Source organism: Lepisosteus platostomus, chromosome 20 (assembly GCF_059453375.1).
Source record: "Lepisosteus platostomus isolate fLepPlt1 chromosome 20, fLepPlt1.hap1, whole genome shotgun sequence".
Classification (NCBI taxonomy): domain Eukaryota; kingdom Metazoa; phylum Chordata; class Actinopteri; order Semionotiformes; family Lepisosteidae; genus Lepisosteus; species Lepisosteus platostomus.
The window spans coordinates 12,275,199-12,295,521 of record NC_142630.1 but is presented as its reverse complement, the minus strand read 5'-3'; the positions used below and the strand labels follow the sequence as shown (position 1 = coordinate 12,295,521).

The 20,323-nt window shown below is 35.9% G+C and overlaps 1 protein-coding gene across 7 annotated transcripts in view; it reads right to left on the bottom strand.

Moving 5' to 3' along the window:
• The window catches only part of znf536 (zinc finger protein 536), a 172,701-nt gene that overhangs the window by 76,060 nt on the left and 76,318 nt on the right, over nucleotides 1–20,323 (bottom strand). For 6 of the 7 annotated variants that reach the window (XM_088613645.1, XM_088613646.1, XM_088613644.1 and 3 more), the window contains one exon: nucleotides 10,779–12,970. In XM_088613645.1, coding sequence (XP_088469771.1) covers nucleotides 10,779–12,969 — 2,191 coding nt within the window. In that variant the 5' untranslated portion in view covers nucleotide 12,970. Of the gene's footprint in view, nucleotides 1–10,778; nucleotides 12,971–16,202; nucleotides 16,478–20,323 lie in introns of those variants that run through there. The other variant, XM_088613649.1, reaches the window with a different exon arrangement.

The window sequence follows — 20,323 nt, the reverse complement described above, 5'->3', positions numbered from 1 at the left end:
GAGGAAAGATTTGTGCTTGGATGATATTTTCACCAATCACAGTACCTTAGTTTCTATTTACACGCCAACAAAAGAACTACTACAGTATATATTGTTTTGTTTTTTTTACATGTAAGGTTAGGAAGTTAAACTACAATCATGTGATTCAAGAGAAAAAACGCTCCAATTTACAGCTTTGAGCATGCTATGTAACCTAATGTTTCTTAATCACTAAATAATTTCCTCGTCATTTCAAACATTTTTTATTTCTTTGTATGTGCCTTTTCTTTGCTAAAGCCACATCAAAAAAAATACACTACACAGGATGTTCTCAATGTAAGCAGCAATTCCACTTATAACTTGCTGTTGCAAAATCCATTTCAGTGCACAATATTAAGAAGGTGATAAGACACATTAGTTAGCCTACGGAGCAGCACTGAACACTTTGTGAAGTGCTGTAGTAAAGCAGAACTTTGTACCATATGGTTAGTGAGAGATTTCCTCCCTCTTTTTCCTTCTGCTTTTCTGACAGCTGGATGTCTAATAACTGGGGACAAGATGGTTGGCAGCTGCAATCAGCTAGCAGTGCTTTGATGCTGCTCACAAGTAATGCAAACTTTCTACAGGTAGGCAAGTGGGATTAGACATATAGCTTTTGAATATATAAAGGTGGGAGGGGGAAGCGTCTGGGAACATATTAAAAAGTACAGCTGGCAAGAACAAAAGTACAGTTTCACTTGAAGCAAATGTGCTTTCATCATTTTAAAAAGCCTCATTTTGATAAGTTTATTCAGGTATCATGATGTTCTAAGAAGAAAAGCATCACATTTTTTGATCAATGGGAGAGTCAAAAGGTCTGCGTTTTTCATGTTGTATTTCAATGCTGGGGACAGCGATCTGAAATGAACTAAAGTATCTTTTTTTTGTTGTTCACTTTTGTTGGCTGCTATTATAAATCTGAACAGGGCTGAACACCACAGCTTTTCAGCGTGAAAATTCTGGATTTCATTTGAACAGTACAACCTGAATGGTTTGATCATGTTTTTTTTTTTTTCAAAAAAAGACTCATAGACATCACAAAATGATCAGATAATCTGTCATTTTTAGAATAGTACTCATTTAGGATGATAAACACAAAACAAAAAAAAACAACGCTACACCTTTAATTTTACTAAACAAAATGATACATAGCTATGAGAGGAAATTACATTTTTGTGCTTTTGTGGCTCTCCTAAAACATATTTGAATCATTTCAATATTTCTTGTGGAAAAATAAATCAGGAAGCACACCATGAACAATACTGTATGGGATAACAACAATAGTAATATTAATTATTTTAAGTGGTAGCAAGCAAACAGTTCCCATATGCATTCCAGTAGTGATTGGTAACTTACCAGTTGCCCTAGTATATACCAGTAGGGGGAGAGCTTGCTTTAATGGGAAAAAAGTGAGCTTGATATTAGACTAAGGTATCATAAATAAAAGTTCCACTTGGCAGAATTAAAAGAAAAGACCATTCCACCAATATGCAAGGATGGTATTTCACTAACACTTTCCTTAAAGACTTATGTACTGTACCTAACTTGCCGAAACAGATGCACAAAGTATATCCACTCTTCCACTATTACAGAATAATAACTGACCTTTAAAAAAATGAAGATCTGGCGGGTTAGTGTATTATGTAATACTAAGCACTGAACCCATGCCAGGTCATTAGTATAGTCTTGCACCCGTTGCAGCTTTGCTGTAAGCACTTTCCCAAATGCCTGGATGTACACAGCTCTAATACACACAAACGCACAAGCCTCTGCAAATCTCTTGCAAACAAGGAGCAGCATGTACAGTATGTTATATCTGGGGAGGTAAGCTGCATTTGGTGGTTGACTAAAATATCACAAGGTATGGAAAATTGCCGTGGCAAAATCTGAACACTCGAGTGGCTCTAAGTATTGAATCCAGCATGAAGAGTACGTTTTTGCTCAAACGTTGTTGTTTTTTTCTAAAAAAAAAGGGTTCAGGGTGTTCTGTTTGATTTCCCCTGTTCTGAGATAAGTTTCCTGCTTTGAGTGCCAAATTCAATTCTCTCTTTTCACCAAGGCAAACCAAAGGCAACCATTTTAGACTGTTCCCAACCAAGGCCTCAGGGAATGACCATCTTAGTAGAAGTCACTGTAGCATAGTAAAGGAGCCCAAACTCTTGGGTTATTCAGTTCCATAGGAACAATAGTTCGTATGGAAAAATACATATAGTTTATGAGAAAAAAAATATTATAGATGTGTGCATCTCCCTTTGCAGATTTAATATAAACTGACAAATATATTGTCATGAAGGTAGAAAAGCTGTCCCATTTTCATAATATTCAAGAGCAGGCTTTTATATTTAGATTTAAAATGCATGGACTCAATATATAATTCATAACAATACAAATTATTCTGAGCAATACAAAATCTTATTAAATGAAAATTTAAACCATGCCCCTTAAAATAATGCAGCATTCTAAAGTGTTATTTTAAAGTAGCCAAAGATTTAAACAAAGTATTGAAAGATGTGCTTAATGGCAAAAACATGGTTAGCAATTGAACATGAGTTCTGATAAGAGTTTTTTTTTACATCTGAATTTATCCACAGAAGGGATTGCTAACCATATAACAAGAGTATGAGAAAATATTTTTTTCATATAAAAAATTAAAATACATGTATAAAATCTATCAACTTTGTAAAAATATAAACATTAAATAAATAAATATATGTATTATTCTATATGGTAGGCCATTTTATTACATTATTGCATAATTATTTTAACCAATACAAGTGATGGGCAGAATTCCATTCAGATTACTCACTCAGCAGAGCTACGATATAGTACATGAATAGACAATATCAGTAAAACGACTTATTATTTTGAAAAGTACAAAGTTATTTCTTAAACATGCACAATTGGCATTTGCTATATGTCTAGAAAGTCTAATCAATCTAATCAGAAAGTCTAAATTCAACTGTTTATTTTTGGCTCAAGTGAGTTTTCAGCTTCTTACAGACATCATTGACTCTAATCAAGACTTTGAAATGGTATTATAAATCTAAACTAAAAAAATCTACAGCACATCAAAAGGTGTGTATGAAAGTAATGATTCCTTGTCTTGGTGTGCAAAGGTAAATATTTTTACACGTCGATTATAAATCCCGGAATCAAAGCCTGTTAAAGATATTAGTTTGTATTTCTTTTTTCTTCAAAAATTAGAAAAAAAAAGACACACAAAGGAAGGAAAAAGCTGTGAATGAGCTAATTTTCTGCTCTTAATCTCCTGACAGTCTGCCCCCTCATCTCTCTACCCCCCAAAGCCTTTGAACATATTTGTGGTGGAAATTACATAACTTCAATTTGCTGTGGTCTATTCAGCTAGCCGGTGCCTTCCCAACTTGCAAGCAAAGGTCCTTTAGGGGAAATGGCTGGCTAAGCCAGCAGGAAGTCAGCCTAGAAAGCGGATTTTCCTGCTGTAATATCTTAGAAAGTTTTTACTTTCTGTTTCCTGCTGCAAGAAGTAATGGTTTCTCTCTCTGTCTTTCTCTCTTCATCTCTCTCTCTCCCTCTCTGAGTGTTAAGCCAGCTTCTCACTCCTCCCTTCCCAGCCCCCTGTTGCTGCCTGCTACCCTGAGCCGCGGTGTAAAGTTTGGCTAGAGCCGAGTGGAGCAGCTGGGCAGAGCTAACAGGGAATGATAATGACCTCAGAAATCTGCTGTTAGCTCGACAACAATAGGGTGCTCAGTCTAGTGGAAAATTGTGTTCATCAGCTAGCTCTGCTCAGTTACTAATTGACATTGCCAAATATTTTAAGAACAATTGGAATGCACAAGCAAAAAAATGGAGATCTTAATCCTTGGACTTAAAATTTTTTCCCCGTTTTTTTGCTCTTTGATTAGGAGATGACTATCGCTAAAACTGAAGCAAACTTTTCATGTCATTATCTGCCTCATGTCAAAGCTGTGATGCTTGCACAAAAGGTTTTTTTATGTAGTCTGTCAATAGGGTTAGGCACAAGTATGGAATGGAAGAACATAGCTGAGTAATGAATATGCTCCAGCCTACGTTAGAAGGCTACCAAAAACAAAATCTACTACAGCTGATTTAATATGCATCTACATTCATGTTAGAATCGATTTTTAAAAGAAAATCTCTTTTCATGTTTTCGTGTCCTTAGTTTGCATTCCTGGGCCCATGCTGTCCTGTGTGTTAAGCAATTCTTCTGTCATGGTATCATATGGCTGGTCTTCCATATTTAATGAACCAAAGGTCAATGTATTCAGTTGCTCTTTCACATGGGAACAACCTCAATCATCCCTCAACTTAACTTGTTCAAACAGTGCACAGAACTACACATTCTTATGTCAGCATAATTTATTAAAATATACCCTTTATTTGAGAAGAATTCTACATTACAGGATGGCCAAGGGAAATATGCAGCGACAAGGGCAACAACAATAAAAAAGGGAGTTTACACATATTTGGATGTCAGACATACAGTACCTTTGATGAATGTTACATCAAAGTGTGCCGGACCCTGCAGCCAAGACGCTGTCTGAAGTCATATGTTTATAGCTTTATACGTTCAGATGCTCTGTTGCGTTTTGAATGGCACATGTACTGTATGGTATATGTCATTTCAGAAATCTGGACCAGTGCTTCGAAGAAGACCATTAACTGCTTCTCACTTCAAACCCACTCCCCTATAATTGTTTCACTGAGCAGGACATATGTACATGAGAACTTCAAATACAAAACACCTCCACCTTAGGAATGGTGCTTTCTTGAACAGTCAAAGAGATATTATGTTCATGTACTTAAAATATTAATATTCAAATAGCCTATCTACCTAGGAAGGCAGCCTTCTGTTATGGAAAGATAAATATTATGTTTTAATTATAAAAACATAAAACAGAAACTGAGAGACTAAAAACTGCATTACAGTGCCAAGGAAGCTTGTTCAGGAGAAAGGTAAGCAATGTTTTGGCAAATATGGGAAATTAAAAACCTTCATATGTTTGATGCCTGCAGTTTACACGCACAGTGTATTTTTTCTGCATCACTTCTATATCAAAGCTGGGAATCCTAATGTGATCATTATGACATTGAACAGAATGATAATGTTTCATGAATCTTGTCCTGTAATAATCACTCAGGGTTGTATAAAAATAACAACACTTAGCAGTTTGATACAAATAATGTCAGAATTTCTAGAATATTCAAATGCAATTACTTTAAAAGAAATTGAGATTACAGGTAATATTTACAAATTGAATGAATCACTTTCCTTATAAAGCACAACCACATAAATGCTCTAAAAGGAGGAAAAAATAACCCTTTTATTGTAGTTATTCATAGTGAGGCATTTATAAATTCTACATTTATCCAAGACTTGTCAATCAGTATTGCACACTGACAATTAGCACCGAAGCAGGACTTTTAAAAATTAAATACCTCATATTTCTGACCTATGTGGCTCGGTAATAAATTTTATTAATATGAAAAGAAATCTTTTAGAATTTTATGACAAAAAAATGACATATTGAAGCGAAAGGCTTCAAAGCAGTGTGTAAATCACAGGTTAGTAAATGCTGGGTTTTCAAATTCTAAAGCAGTAATGGAAGTCAATTATAAGAGAGACACTGACATAATTCATACAGATATCCTCCTAATTAGCAGCAAAAAATATACAGAAAAGGTTGTCCTCATTTCAAAGTTGACACAAAACACTGCAAGCGGAAAAATCACTTTTAGCGAATCCATACGTCAAACTAACTCTCTGATCATTCCATCAGGTACTAGTTTATTATCGTTTGGACACTAAATCTTTTCAAAAATGCTATTTCTGACCTTATTCCATTTTACTTAAGGGTGTATCTGAATGTACTGTAGTCTTTCTGCTGGGGGAAAACTGATGTGTTTTTTAAAACATGTTTTCAAACTCATAGGATAATGAAGGAAAGCCTTTTTAAAAAATAAATAAGGACTGCTTCTTAGTTTTATTTTACTCTTGCATACTGAAAATCCCACCAAAAACCCTAACAATATTCTAAAAAAATACCCTTTCAGCTATTACAGTGTTTGTTCAATGTGGGTAGAGATCATGTTAGCCAATCATTTGTCAATATTAAAGAAAAGGTATTTAAGTCCTGTTGATATCATGTAATTACTGTATATCACATACACCTCTGGTCATGTTGCTTTAATTACATAGTAATTACAGAGTAACAACTGTCCACTTGTTTAGTTACCTTTTTGCAATCATGTAATCACATAATCAAATTTGTTGTTGCCTTAAAACTAAGCTGCTAGGGACAAAACAGATCTTAATTTGAAAGGATTTTAATTTGTAATATACAGTACACATAAAACAAATGTGTATATTAGCTGTAAGGGAGTACATATATTGTCCTGCAAAATGTTGTTTTTTTTCACTTGAAATTATTTAAATACAGAGGAAAATGGTTCACAGTCACATGGTAATAGTGTAAGTGGGCAGCAAAGGATCTAGTTTATCCCCATTTCAAAAAGCTTTCTGCAAGTCAAAGGTCCTGGGTACAGCGGTTGATCTTGATTTTGGTTCTCAGCAGTCAGGAGAGATGCAACACAAACACATTTTCTGGTTCACTGGTGTCATTTTCACATGTTCACTGATTCAAACATCCTTTTACTAGCACAACAAACAGATGCATGCCATGCTTCGCCCTGCCAGCAATTGTCACACATCTTTGCCATAACTGTTTGATTGCAAAGTTGACCTCACTCCTCTGTTCAGAGTGAGCAAGACGTTTTAAATAGCTCCTCAGTTCTCAATCCCCCTTTACAAAGTATTACATCAGGTCACAATGGCTTCAGTCCTGCCATTCATTGTAAGTCGTCTTCTCAGATCCGTTCTGAGCAGCACCCTTCTGAAAAGGTTTCATAATGTATTCAGAAATACTATCAAGTTTGGAACCCTTGTTTATAAAGTGGAATTCATTGTGGAGAATCTGAAATTACAAGTGTCTTCCTAGCCAAACCAATCTTGTAAGAAAAAAAGTAAAAGGAACGTAATAAAGAAGCTGAGGGAAGAGGATCTGAAATGTCTATTGAAAAAGAATTATATTTAATACTTATTACTATGCGCAAAGTAGAAAGGTCTTTAAAGGACATTTTTAAAAAGTAGTGATTTCACCTTTTAAAAAAAAAAGATGTTAATGAAATAAGGGTGTTAACATTGACCTTTGTTTTTTTTTTTCACTGCTGAGATATTATTGATCATTCTTGTAATTTAAGTTTAATTCTGTCACAGGGGCAAGGGGTTATTTATACAACAGATATGCAAAATAAATCAGCTTTCTCTGGGCTAAGAAAAAAGTGCATTTTTAAATGTGAAAGAGGTTACAGAGGCATTGTCAGACGCATGCTGTTTGTGAAGAAAAAATACTTTTTCGGTAACAAGTTTCCTAAGTGGCGCTGTATGTCAGCAAGAACTGCTTTTCACAGACATATTTTCTGTTTTATATTTCCATTTGCCTAGTATTTTACAAGATTGAGATAGTGAATACCTTTATTTTACAGTTAGCAGGATGTTCCATGCATGAATTTGTCTGTATCTTTTTTAAATGGATAATTATAGTATGCAGCACATTTACTCTTTGGGGAATGTAATGCATCATAATCTTTAGCAATGAGTGTTTCACTTTTTTGTGTGCCTATCTACTTTAAAGTCAAGCCCTTGGTACAGATACCTACATTATTCACCTGGAAAATGCAGGTGTAATGCTGGGTAGAATGAATTTATTTTGCCTCATGAGCACCAATCTCCATGTCAGCTCTTAATTCTGCATGATGTGTAGCCTTTAGTCTGTGAATGAATTAAGCAAAGAGATTGGGCTAGCTTTTTCCCCCAACAGAGGGCAAGCCCTCAAGGTCAACTTTAAGGCACATTAACAGAACTGTGTGGGCAAAAACTGGCATTTTGCCCATCAGCACTACCTGAACTGTAGATAAACAGACGGGTTTCATCTTGGTTCTACAATCAATCTCTTTGCTCTTTTAAGCATTGAAAGAATCTACCTAAGAAACCTAATGAAGCACTTTAAAATATAGATTTCTAACTGGTTATTCTAGAAAAAAGCTGTCAAAGAATTTGGAGTGCAGTTGTTTCCATTTTTCATTTAGTTTTTGTTTCCTAATCTACAGGATATTTTTGTTGGTGAACCACACAGTAGAGAATTGTGATTTTTGTAGATTTTCTTTGAGTTAGCTACTCAAGAAAATTACACTCCAAGTATACTGAATTTAACACTTTTAAAATGTCTTACAGTATGTTGAGTAGAATTATAATGAAGAGCAGAATCCTAAGTGCTACAAGCTATGTTTGTGATTTTATGAAGAAAAAAAACTTCCTGCTATATAATTCTGAAGATAATGACTTCCGTAGCACGTATCCCTGACTCTCCCTTAAATCGTATTTTCATTTAATAGTCTGTATTAGAAAACAGTTCTAGAGGTTTTTATCTCTGTTTCATTTTCATTAATTCCTAATTGGGGTGGGGGTTGTCTGTTATTATTTCTTAGATTAAAATAAACATAGCCAATCCCATGTTTAAAACCATTGCACTACATGGAGCAGATAAGAAATATAACTAGCTGGTACTGTAAATAAATAAACAATTTCTTCTGTACTGATGAAATTAAGTTGCTTAGAGCTAAGCCTTTTCCTACAACTTAAAAGCATATTTTACTCTGCAAATGCATTTTAAAATTTTTTGACCTGCTTTATATGTACTGTATATCTTTAATTAGTGTCTTGTTTAGCTTAAACAAACTGATTATCACATAGTCATGACCCAATTAATAAGCAAGCTACTTAGCCTTAGACTGTTACCCTGAGGACTGAGAAAGTTACCTTTAAAAGTTCTATAATCATTAGCAACAGCCTCTTTAAAAACCAGTAAATATACACTTTATCTATTAAGCTTTTGGTCTTTCTGCAGTAGTGGGTTCACAGTCTTTAATATTTGAATTAATAATAATCTGTCTTGTTGCTGCTATATTCTTTATTCACATTCCATCTTCTGGTCCTGTAAGTAGTATCCTGTAAAGAAAGCTGTGACTTTGGAAGTAGACAGAGTGTTTCATGGGTATTTGAACAGAGGCATTAAGTATCATGAGAATGTGTGGAATGCACAGCATGGATTTTAAGTGTTTTGCTTAACAAATGCTGCACCGATTTTCTTTCTTCACAATGAATTGAATTGGTTTGCTTAAATCTTACAGGGCCCCTTTGTAGTCCTTTGGCAGTTATATAACAACCACTGACGGTAAATTCACCTTATAATTAACAGATTTATTCATGTCACTGGCAATCTGTTGAAGCTGAGTGAAGCAAAAAGAGGTACCAAAAGAAACCCAGGTGAAGCCCTTTTCACTGTATGGGTGGCTGGGTCTTCAGGAAACAACTGGAGCAAGTCGATGCATTGAACCAAGTACTGGCTATTTTTCCCAAAGTGCATTCAGAGATTAGGTGCTAAGGAAAACCAGTGATGTTACATGAATTCAGTTGTTTCCATAGTTTGCATGCTTATTTCATGCTGCACATGCTTAAATTTAGGTATACAAATTGTTAAATTGGAATTGCTTTGCTTACAATGATGCCCAGAATATTGATGTTTCTACACTAAAATAGAACTGAAAGAATTTACTCCCAGAAATAATTTAGTTGTACACGAAACCGCATGACAATCATGCTTACATTCACATTACCATCATGTCTTCATTTTGCTGTTGAAAATTAAAGAATACAACTCAAAAAGTCACAGTTCTGAATAAGCGCAAAAGCGCACAGTTCAGAATAAACCATCGATATTATTCTTGAGCCATTTTGTTGGATTGATTAATTGACTGGTGTTTGGCACATTTAGCACAGGTAGTGCTAAAAAACTTACCCATACATCCATTATCAGTGAGCTGCTTATCCTGGTGAGGGTCACTGCAAGCCCAAACCTATCAGGGAAACACTGAGCACAAGGTAGGACAGAGAGCACAAGGCAGCTCTCTCTTGGGACTGAATGCAAGTCCATCATAGAGCAACAAAGAAAGGGACAATTTAGAACAGCCAATCAAACCTAGCCAATATGTCTTGGGGAAGTGGAAGGAAAATGATCCTTCCGACAAACACATACGCAAAACATAGGGACAACAACTAAACTCCATATAGGAAGATTTCTGAGCCCAGAATCAAACTTACTGTAGGACTTTGGAGCTGTGAGGCTGCAGCACTAACTGTGATATCACCATGATATCCTATGTGACTTACTGTAAAAGTCACATTATACAATGAAGTAATTCAGTCCCTTTCTTTTAAAAGGAGATTTGGCCATTCCATAGTTTATTAAAATATGAAACCAGTTTAAAGAAAATATATTTCCACCTATATTTTAAAGCTGTTTTTTAGTTCTTCATAGACATTATCTTTTTTTTTTTTGCATTTTGTACATGTCCTAATTAGAATAGAGGAAAATTATAGAATTGGATGGCTTGAAACCCACTTGCAATTAAAAGTACATGTGGACTGGAACTGTCATACTTTAAGATAGCATCAATTTTTTCAAATTCTGCATGTTACAAAAATGGTTTATAAGATCCAGAAACTTCCCAAATATGAACAGATCATTCAATCCTTAACCCTTTCTGATATTATGGTTATATTTTGTTTTACTGTCACTGAACACCAAAGAGTGTTGATAAGAAGATGCAAAGTGGGTCTGCTAGGAATAGGAACTTCTTACCTGAGGAAGGAGAGGAAGGATGAGGGCTGTCTTCTTGGGCACTGCCTGTTTGCGAGAGACCTCCTCCAGCTCCACTTTCTTCAGTGATGTTTGAAGAGCCAGGGGTTGTTGACCTACTGATGGACTGCGACTCCGGGTCACTTGCAGAACCCCGGCGCTCATCCAGACAGCCATGGATCCCCTCTTCTCCCTGCTTGCGGTCCCTCGTGTGCACACGGGAATGGACAACCACTTGATGGTAAGTTCTAAAAACCCTTCCACAATCAGGGCATTCAGTAGGCTTTTCCTTCATGTACTCAAGGCTTTGACCAATGCTGTGGGACATGAACTCTCTACTGTTGTCGTAGGTATCATCTTTGCAAGAGACAAGGTTGCTGCTTTTTGTACACTGCACAGATTCAGCATGCAGCTTCTGCTTGGAACCATCAGCAGCCACAACAAGGTACTCATGCTTCTCTTTAGCAAAGACTAGGCCTGCATTGACCATGGCCTCTTCCTGACTGTGTGGCACTTGGTGCTGCTCTTTAGGCAGAAAAGCTTGATCCATAGCCATTCCCCTGGCCATAACTTGCCAGGCCTGATAGCTATTCAGGGGGTCCATTTCTGCCACTTTAGCTGCTGCTTGCAAGCGTTCCATACAACTTGACTTGAGAGGAGGCACCAGATTCAAGCAGCCCAGCAAAGACCGTTTCTCTCCTTCAGGCAAATTATGGCCCATGCTAGCAACTGGTGCCAACAGTTTTCCAAGCATTTCTTTTTCTTTCATTGCAATCCCGGCCTTAGTGAGCATCTGGTTTTGATCGGATAAACCTGCCTTATCAGGTGAAAGGAATCCACTTTGCAAGCATGAAATGTATCGGGAGTACAAGTTTGCATGGGCTTCATGTGCCATGTTGTTCATGCTTATGGGCACTTCAGAATCCGAGGGGGATTTATTTTTAATTGATAGTTTATTCAGGTGGACTTTCATGTGGTTTTTCAAGAACCAGGGCTCTTTGAAGCGCCTCCCACAGATCTGGCAGCAGTGCTCAAAGGAATCTTTGTGCTTCCTCATGTGGCCCTTCAAGAACCAGGCCTGGCTGAAGACCTGGCCACAAACCTCACATCTGAACTCACTGGCTGGTTTCTCGCCATTGCCACTAGAACCTTGACCCTGGGCTGACTCAGCAGTGATGTGGGCCTTCTCCACGTGGCTGATGAGATCCTCCTCCTGAGAAGCCGCAAAGTCACAGAGTGTGCACTTGTAGGGCTTGTGCAGTATCCGGATGTGGCGGTCCAGCTCCTCACGTTTCTTGAACTTCCCTTTGCAAAATGTGCAGCGGAAGCCTGAGGGAGGGGCTGCCTGCTCCTCCTGTGCGCTGGCTGGCTTGGGAGAGGGCGATGGCTGAGACAGAGTCTCTGGAGTGCTGTGGCCGGTGGGAGTGAGTAGACCACTAGCAGTGGCGGGCGCCTGTTGTTGCTGCTGAGTTTGCATGGGCAGGTGCTGGTGCTGGAGAGGCTGAGGCTGCTGTTTTATATCCAGCCTAGGCTGCAGAAGGCTGCTTTTCATCTGCTTATCCCTCAGGATGGCTCTCTCCTCAAGCTCATGCAAAAGACGGTTCTCCTCGCGGACTCGGCCACGGCCTTTCCCAAGATTGCCCAGTTTGTGTGTGCGAAGATGGATCTTCAGATTGCCCTTCTGAGCAGCCCTGTGGTCACAATACGGGCATTTGAAAGGCTTCTCCCCAGTGTGGGTTCTCATGTGCAGTGACAGGATGCTGTTAAAACGAAATCGCTTTCCACAAAGGGGGCATGGGTATTTTCTGTTCTTTCGTGCATCATCTTCAATGTCGTTCATCTGAGACATGATGCCCAGATTCTGTCCATTCAGAAATTGCTGCAGATCCACCCTGCCATTCATGCTTAGACTAGTATCAATGTCTCGGTTGAGCTGGTTGGCAAGCAAAGCCATCTGACTGCTTAATGGTTGGCTGGCCAAAGCCATGTGACTCTTTTCATCTAGTGGAGTAGCAGCTTTCTCTTCAGGAATCTGTCTATTCTGAAGATCCGGAAAGGCATGGCCAAGCTGTGCTGTTAACTGGTGGAGTTTCTGGCTTATAGGATACTGGCCATTGAGTACAGTGTTGCTAAGATGGGCATCAGCTTCAGGCACTGCTGAAGACACACCAAGGCACAAACTAGTTTCCTCCATCCTGAAAGGACAAGAAAAGCCAAATTCAATGTCATACATAAATATAAAAGAACTTACAGCATCTAACACCACATCTTGTGCTATTTAATGGTGCATTAATACATCAACAATCTAGTACTAAGCTAATTTTACAGTATGACAGATATTCAAATAAAACAGCTTGAAATTATGGCAAATTAAAAAAATATATATAAATCTTCAAGTACATGAGACAATTGTAATGCAATTTTAGAAGGAATAATTGTACTGTAAGCATGCTGAGTACAGCATAATTAAAATACTTCGACCAACAGATCAGAATACTTTCAATTACACGCCTTAATGAAACAGAGCAATACTGTTGTTATTTAACTTCATGTATATAACAATTACAACATTAACAATACCACTTAAAACCAAGGGGTTACACAAGTAAACATGTTCTTATCTTAGTGCTAAAAGACATGTGTAAGCATATTTTTCATTTAAAGTAAAAAACACTATATATTTGAAAGGGATCAATATAAATGAAAGACAAATAAAACATTTTTCTCACTGAGACTTACTGTAGGTGTGTATAATATGTGTCAGTAGAGTAATAACAGTTTTCAGCTACTGTATACACAACTGAAGAATATTACAAATGGACAAACCTTTATTGCGATTTACAAGAATGTGAAATAATATTCCCACTCTTATGCTGGATAATGCTCTGTTCTGTACAACTGAGGGTCAAGCTTTGGAAACAATGAACTGAGTTTTGCTTTAGTCAACAAAAAGTGCTATAATATCTCATTAAGCTGCTTAGTATGCTGCCTAGTAACAGTACTAGGTGCTAAAACACATGATTATAATCATAAAAATCCTTCAGTGTTTGCAACTAAGCATTAACGAGGTATATTAAATTTTAAGGAGAATGTGACCAGCAGCTTGGTGAGACTTTCCCACTGTACAGTACTACAAAGTACCATTGACTAGACAGCAATGTATTTGAATGAGTGTGGTTTGTCTGTGTCATTATGACAGTTAAGGTTCTCGCATCATGGGATCACTAAACATCCTAAAAAGGGTCTTTTTAAACATGCCTCAGGGTACTTGATGAAGGCAAAGCAAAGAATACACAGCCTCTGGCCATAAATACACCTTTTTACAAGTAACAGATCAACACAAGAGTCGATGTTCACCCACAGAAACAGTATTTAATACATTTAAAGTGGAGCATAAGCAATGATTTACAGTGAAGTTTATTCTCACCAACAAAAAGGTATGCCATTTTGCAAATTTCCTATCTCAAAATGTTTATTAAAGTCACAGAATGAAGGAGCGGACCACACCATGCTGTAAAACACCAGACAAGTCTGCTAAGCCGTTTTCAGGGTCACTTCACAGCTATAAATATTATTGCAAAAATAAACCAAGGCTTTTCAGGCACACATTTTAGCCTAGACCTTTGGCATGCTGAAGCAAGTAGTTTTTATCTTTTGGTAATCAACAGGGGTAAGAATTTTGCATCCAAACAAATTACATCATAAACATTTCTGTAGTAGGCAGGAATGGAAAGTTTATTTGCTGACATGCCATTTATAAACTTAGGAGTGGCCTGTTGTTAGCGGAGTCTCTCTCTCTACATTATACTGATAGAAAATCATGTACTGTATAATAACGTGAATTAAGCACCAGAGACGCTTGCAAATATTTACTATATACTTAGCTTTTTTAATGAAAGTAAGTGAATTATTCATTACCAGAAATATATAGATGACATTTACTATTTTAAATGATCTAAAGGAAAACATTTAGGAATAATCTTACATTGTAGATTAGCTTTAATATTCTTCTACTTTCATTTATTTGTATTCATGGAGGAATGCCAGTCTTTTATGTCCATGTAATAAAAATGGGAAATGGTAGGAAATACATAAGAACTGTACAACTTGATCAGGAAAGGAAAACAAAGCTTGTTCTACATGAAAATTAATAGGATACCTGGCTGTAAGAAATGTCTTCTTCTAGAGGTCCAGGAACATAATATCTCGGCCTAAGTGTCATGGGTTGTTGAGACCTCTTTACTGGATGCTGCTGTCAGCTATAGTAGTCATTAAGGAAATCTAGCTAATGTTTTAAATTCCTCAATTGCTTTAGCAAGGAAAGAAAAAAGGACCTGACAATAAGAAGGTACAGTTACCCATAATTCATAGCCCTGCTTGGCTTCCCAACATATTTTACACAGCTAAGGCTATATACAGAAAATCAAATGTTCTGAAACAGCTTGATATTCTTTGGATGGTAGTTGTTATTTGCAATACAAATCTGTGACTTAAGAAAGCTGGTGAGGGGGTGCTCATCTATAGATAGCAGTTTGCCATTTCCTTCCATTTAATCTTCTGCTTTATCTTCTAAAATATAAAAAGGCAAGATAAATGGTGGATTAATGAAATAATACAGAAGGATAAATTTGTTGTAGGACTGTGCATTTTTTGGATGTCGTTTATAATAACACATATGCAAATGAATGGCATTAAAGTGCTATCTTTTTAAAGAAAAGACATTTAAAGCATTTGCCCAATTATAAAGGACACAGAATGGTTAAAACATCTGACATGCAGATTTTAGATATCACCCTCTAATATAATTCTACCTAAATACATATAACTGATGACGGGAGCAATATTTTCAGTGTAAAATACTATTCTAATTGCAATACGTAGTTTTAAAAACCATAATTTGCTGTTCAGTATACTATTATCAGACACAGGACCATTGCATTATGCACCTTATCTATAAAGAAACAAAGAAAAATAAAATCTAAATACTTTTATCTGCATAATTCAGTTCCACATTTTCAGTTAGCAATTTATCTGATAATAACCTGAGATTCTGATAAAAATAAAAAAAATCCATTCAATTGACGTGTGTCCACTTGAGCTAGCACAGCAATAAGAACAATTAGTTGAAACATAAAGGTTCCATCACACTGCGATTTCATCTTTCATAATGAAAGAAAAACCACCAAGAGATCAATTGTGAAAGAGAGGTTCTGCTTAGGTGTTTCAACATTTGCAAGTGAAAAAAGAAAGAAAATACCAGACTGTATTGCCGTTGTACTGTGTTTCATTACACTACCAGCACATTTTCTGGAAACTGTTTGCAGATCTAATGCAGTAGCTTCAGACAAAGATAACTACCAACTGTAATCAGCAAAAATACCTTTCTGCAGTTCCAAAATTTTCAGTTAGTAGTGTTCACAAGCTTACCTTCCTGTATAGAACCCATTTAATCATTTTCATCTTAGTGCTCCTGTGAAGCATTTGTAGGCCACAATGCTGATGGATTCCTTCAGTACCTTCAACCCCCAAAATGTTTTCGACAAGGCAACAGCAAGTATTTATTGAAGCTTTTTTCTCATGTCTCATTCTGCCTGTCACATGTAACATTTACTTAGTGTTAACAATGCACTTTTATAAATATCACAGCTCAAATGAAGTTTCTTAAAGCCACCAGGACTTCCTATTACACTTTCTCAGTTAGATATGTGGTACTTTCTTACAGTTTGTGGTTAATATTTACCGTTCCAAGCAACGTGACATACAACCTGATTTTGCAAATTGTAAACCAGCCCACAGCATAACCAGTAATTATACATTTTACATATATAGATACAGATGCACACATTTTTATTTATGTATACAGTATATACATATTCTAAAGTCTACGCTATGTGGTACAAGCAGAGTGTAGGAAAGATCAAACAAATGTTCTTTATTTGTTTTCTATAATGTTTTCTAAACATTAAATCTATTCAATTCAGTGTTAATTCTTAAAAAAGCAAAATCTAATTGTTGGTGACAGGTATTGGATTGGGTTTCTGAAGTAAGTCTTAAGCTTTAGGCTGCATGGGTTCAAATGCATGTGGGTTGAATGCATGTTTATGATAACCATCTGTAGACTATGTAAAATGTAAGCTATATATTTCATGATGAAAAATAAACTGGATTTGATGTAATGGTTTCCTGAATTCTTATGTACTAATAGTAGGACAACCTGAACTGTACCTGCCTTTTTGTCATTAACAATGGCCAAAAGAAAGAGTGTGTGGCTTCATAAGTTCCTAAATCATAGCAAAAAAAAATATTGTTTTGCAATCTATTTATTCACCAGATATTATAGACTAATTGCAATGCAATACCTCATTAATTACTATGAGGAAAATCATTATTACTAATAAGTCAATCGTTAATTACTATTAAGTGTATAGATTTCAAATTCAATTGCTTTAAACCATCAATGAATTCCAAACACGATCAATTAGCTAGCACAACAACGCGATACATACTGAAGATTTCAATCATGTCTTTAACATTTTATGAATACATACCTTAGAGTCTATAGAATATACACTGTAATGTATATGGAGTGTACTGAAATTTGCTTTTACAGCCACGTAGTATCTCTGTAGAGCACAATAAAACAGCCTAGTCAGTGAAATAACCAAGTCACGGTACTCTAGATGAGCAGTTTTGAACTAAGAGATTGTCCAAAACACACAAGGCTTCATTAAGGGATTTGCTCTGACAACACATTTGTCAAGATCTTTTGTCTTACTGCCCTGATATTTTACCGTTTTAAGCAGCACTTTTTTGCAAGAATTTCATATTTTGATTTGCTGGTAGATTAAACTGAGGAACAATTAGCACGAAAAATGGTTGGAAACGTGGTCCCCCAAGCATAAAAATGTTTAAATTCTCTCTCTTTATTATTTTATTATGTACTGTATAATAGGAGAGTCACTGCAGACAGAAATCCAGCATTGGAACATTTTTGTTGTACTGTACTAGATCTATCCACAAAGTAGCACAATTGGACAGAAGACTGTCTCAAGTGCTCTTATGCTGCAGTTATTGCCAGTAGCCCTAATCCTTTCACTTTTCATTTTATTTAATAACAGAAATCCAAATCCAAACATAAATACGCTGTTGCTCAATACATTTCTTTTTTCTTCACAATGACAATCCAAAATGATAAATGTGCACCAGAGGTCACATACAACCAATGCTGTGCTTAAATCTTGAGGTTTCCCTGTTAAAAGGAGTGTTCTCAAGAGGTGCTCTCAGAGTGTCCAGTTACCAGGGAAACCTGTTGAGTCAAGAGCAGCATTGATGTGTGTGCACACTCATACACAAACTTCTGCGTTTTGTTTCTTTTTTTTGTGTAGTCCTTTGGCCAGTAGACCATACTGGATGTTGAAATTAAAAAGAAAACCAGCCTTGAGAATTATTTTATCTTGCATTCATACATTTCAATTAATCATTTTCAGGTCTAGTTTTTCCTGAAATACAGTATGCTGAAATGTGGCATGTGACATGCCTACTGGTTATTTTGGAGATTTAGTTATCACTTGAACATTTTGGGTGTTGTTTTCCATCTCACTACCTCCCTTTAAACCTTAAACCTTAATCACTAGTTGTTAAGTCCTTTCTGCATCTTAATTAACAAACAGCTAATTTTTTCAACAAATTGCACATATTTTAAACTATGGCCTTTCATTTTGTATATGTTGTACATAGTTAACTATTTTGAAAAGAACATTTGCCAGCATATTTCATGTTAAATGACGAGCCGAAATAAGAACCATTCTGTTTTAAGCTTAAATTAGCTTTTGCTGTGTTGAATTAAGAAACAGGATAAAAGTTTTAAAGGTAAATAATCAAATGTAAAATTTAAAAACTGGAGACTAAAGTTGAAATCAGATTTTGCAAAACATTAAATAACAATGGTTACTCAGAAAATCATTTTAAATTAGCCGACACTTACTAGTTATTACTGTATACCATAATTAAGCTTATACTTATGGTTCCATTCAAATCCACAGTATTTCTAAAAGTAACAGTATTTGAGAACATACAGTGTATATAGATTGAAGTAGCTGAATAATCACTGAATACTATGAAAATAGTTGAAAATAGTATTGTCAATTCTTGCTGTGTATATTTCATGCTACTTTGTGGAAAAAAATAGAAGCACAGTCACAGACAGTTGGGTATAATTGTTTTAAAGAAATATTTTCATTTCAACCTAAAATGTGTTCTCTAAAAACATCATGCCATTACTTATACCTTACATGCTGCTACCAATGTACAGTGTTTACACTTACATTGTATATATAGTATGTATTCAGATTAGTCTCTGCTTCACGCAATTTTGTAAATGTAAGTATGTACAAGCTGCGTGCAGAACAGATATTTTGAAAGACACGTCAAAGGTGAATTTATAAAAAAAGGCTGGGGTTCCAAAATTTGATAATACTATCCAGACCACAGGCAAAAGACAAACGCAGAATTGTATTTAACTGTTAGAAATATCTTCATAATACACTTATTGAATAACAACTGGCTCTTTTACTTCCAGTCTCAATGTTAAACAATATGTTATTGATAGAATTTAAGAAGACTGTCAACAGGTAGTTCACCTTTCAGCTCATCTCTAAAGATCACTATAAGGAAAAAATGCAGCTTTTCATCCCTGTGTCTGAAAGGCTATATGGATGCCAGTGCTAGATCGATGAGAAACAAGCACATTCCCACAGTTCATTGTTCTGTAAGCATCAGCTCGACTCAAAGCTTTACTTTATGCTAAACACTCGCCTTATTATGCTCAGCAGATGTGGGGTTTATAGGCATTGTACAATAGTCACAATGTTTTGGAAGCACTGCTTCTTATTGGTTTTGCCTTTATGTTATGCACAGTGAATATTGATTGTTCTAACATTTGCTAACCAGACTTTGGTTTGGTAAGTGATATTCCTTAAAATAAAATTCTGTCATTGGATACTTTGTTATTCTTACTATAGTTAGAATTTACTATGTCTTTTTCAGTTTGTTCTCTTAACATATCCCTTCTCAGTGATTTTCCTTGTATTTAACCATATATCTGTAATATACAGTACGTGACAATCTTACTATCACCTGAGACTCAACTAACACCACTAAAGGCCTCTAAATAATGTCTTAACTATTGCTTTGCAAGTTAAATCATTTAATCATTTAACTCTGAGAAAATCAATGCGAATTGTATTATACACATTAACCTAGCAAAACAAAAAATACAAATTAGCCCAAATGTCTTTAAAATCTGCTTAACACAGAAAGGCAGGAAAAACACATCTGTGGCGTGTGTGTTGCAGTGAAATAAAAGGTATTTTGTTGTTTATTGGCTGTGTTTCACAAATCAAATACTCAGTTCTTTGCTGCTTTTTTATATCTGCATAAAGCAATATCAGAACGCCCCACTTCTGAACATTCTAAATAGGACAGGATGTTCCTATTCAGGATTCTAAAAAGTTAGCTTCTTTGAACTTGATATCAATATAACCCCAGAT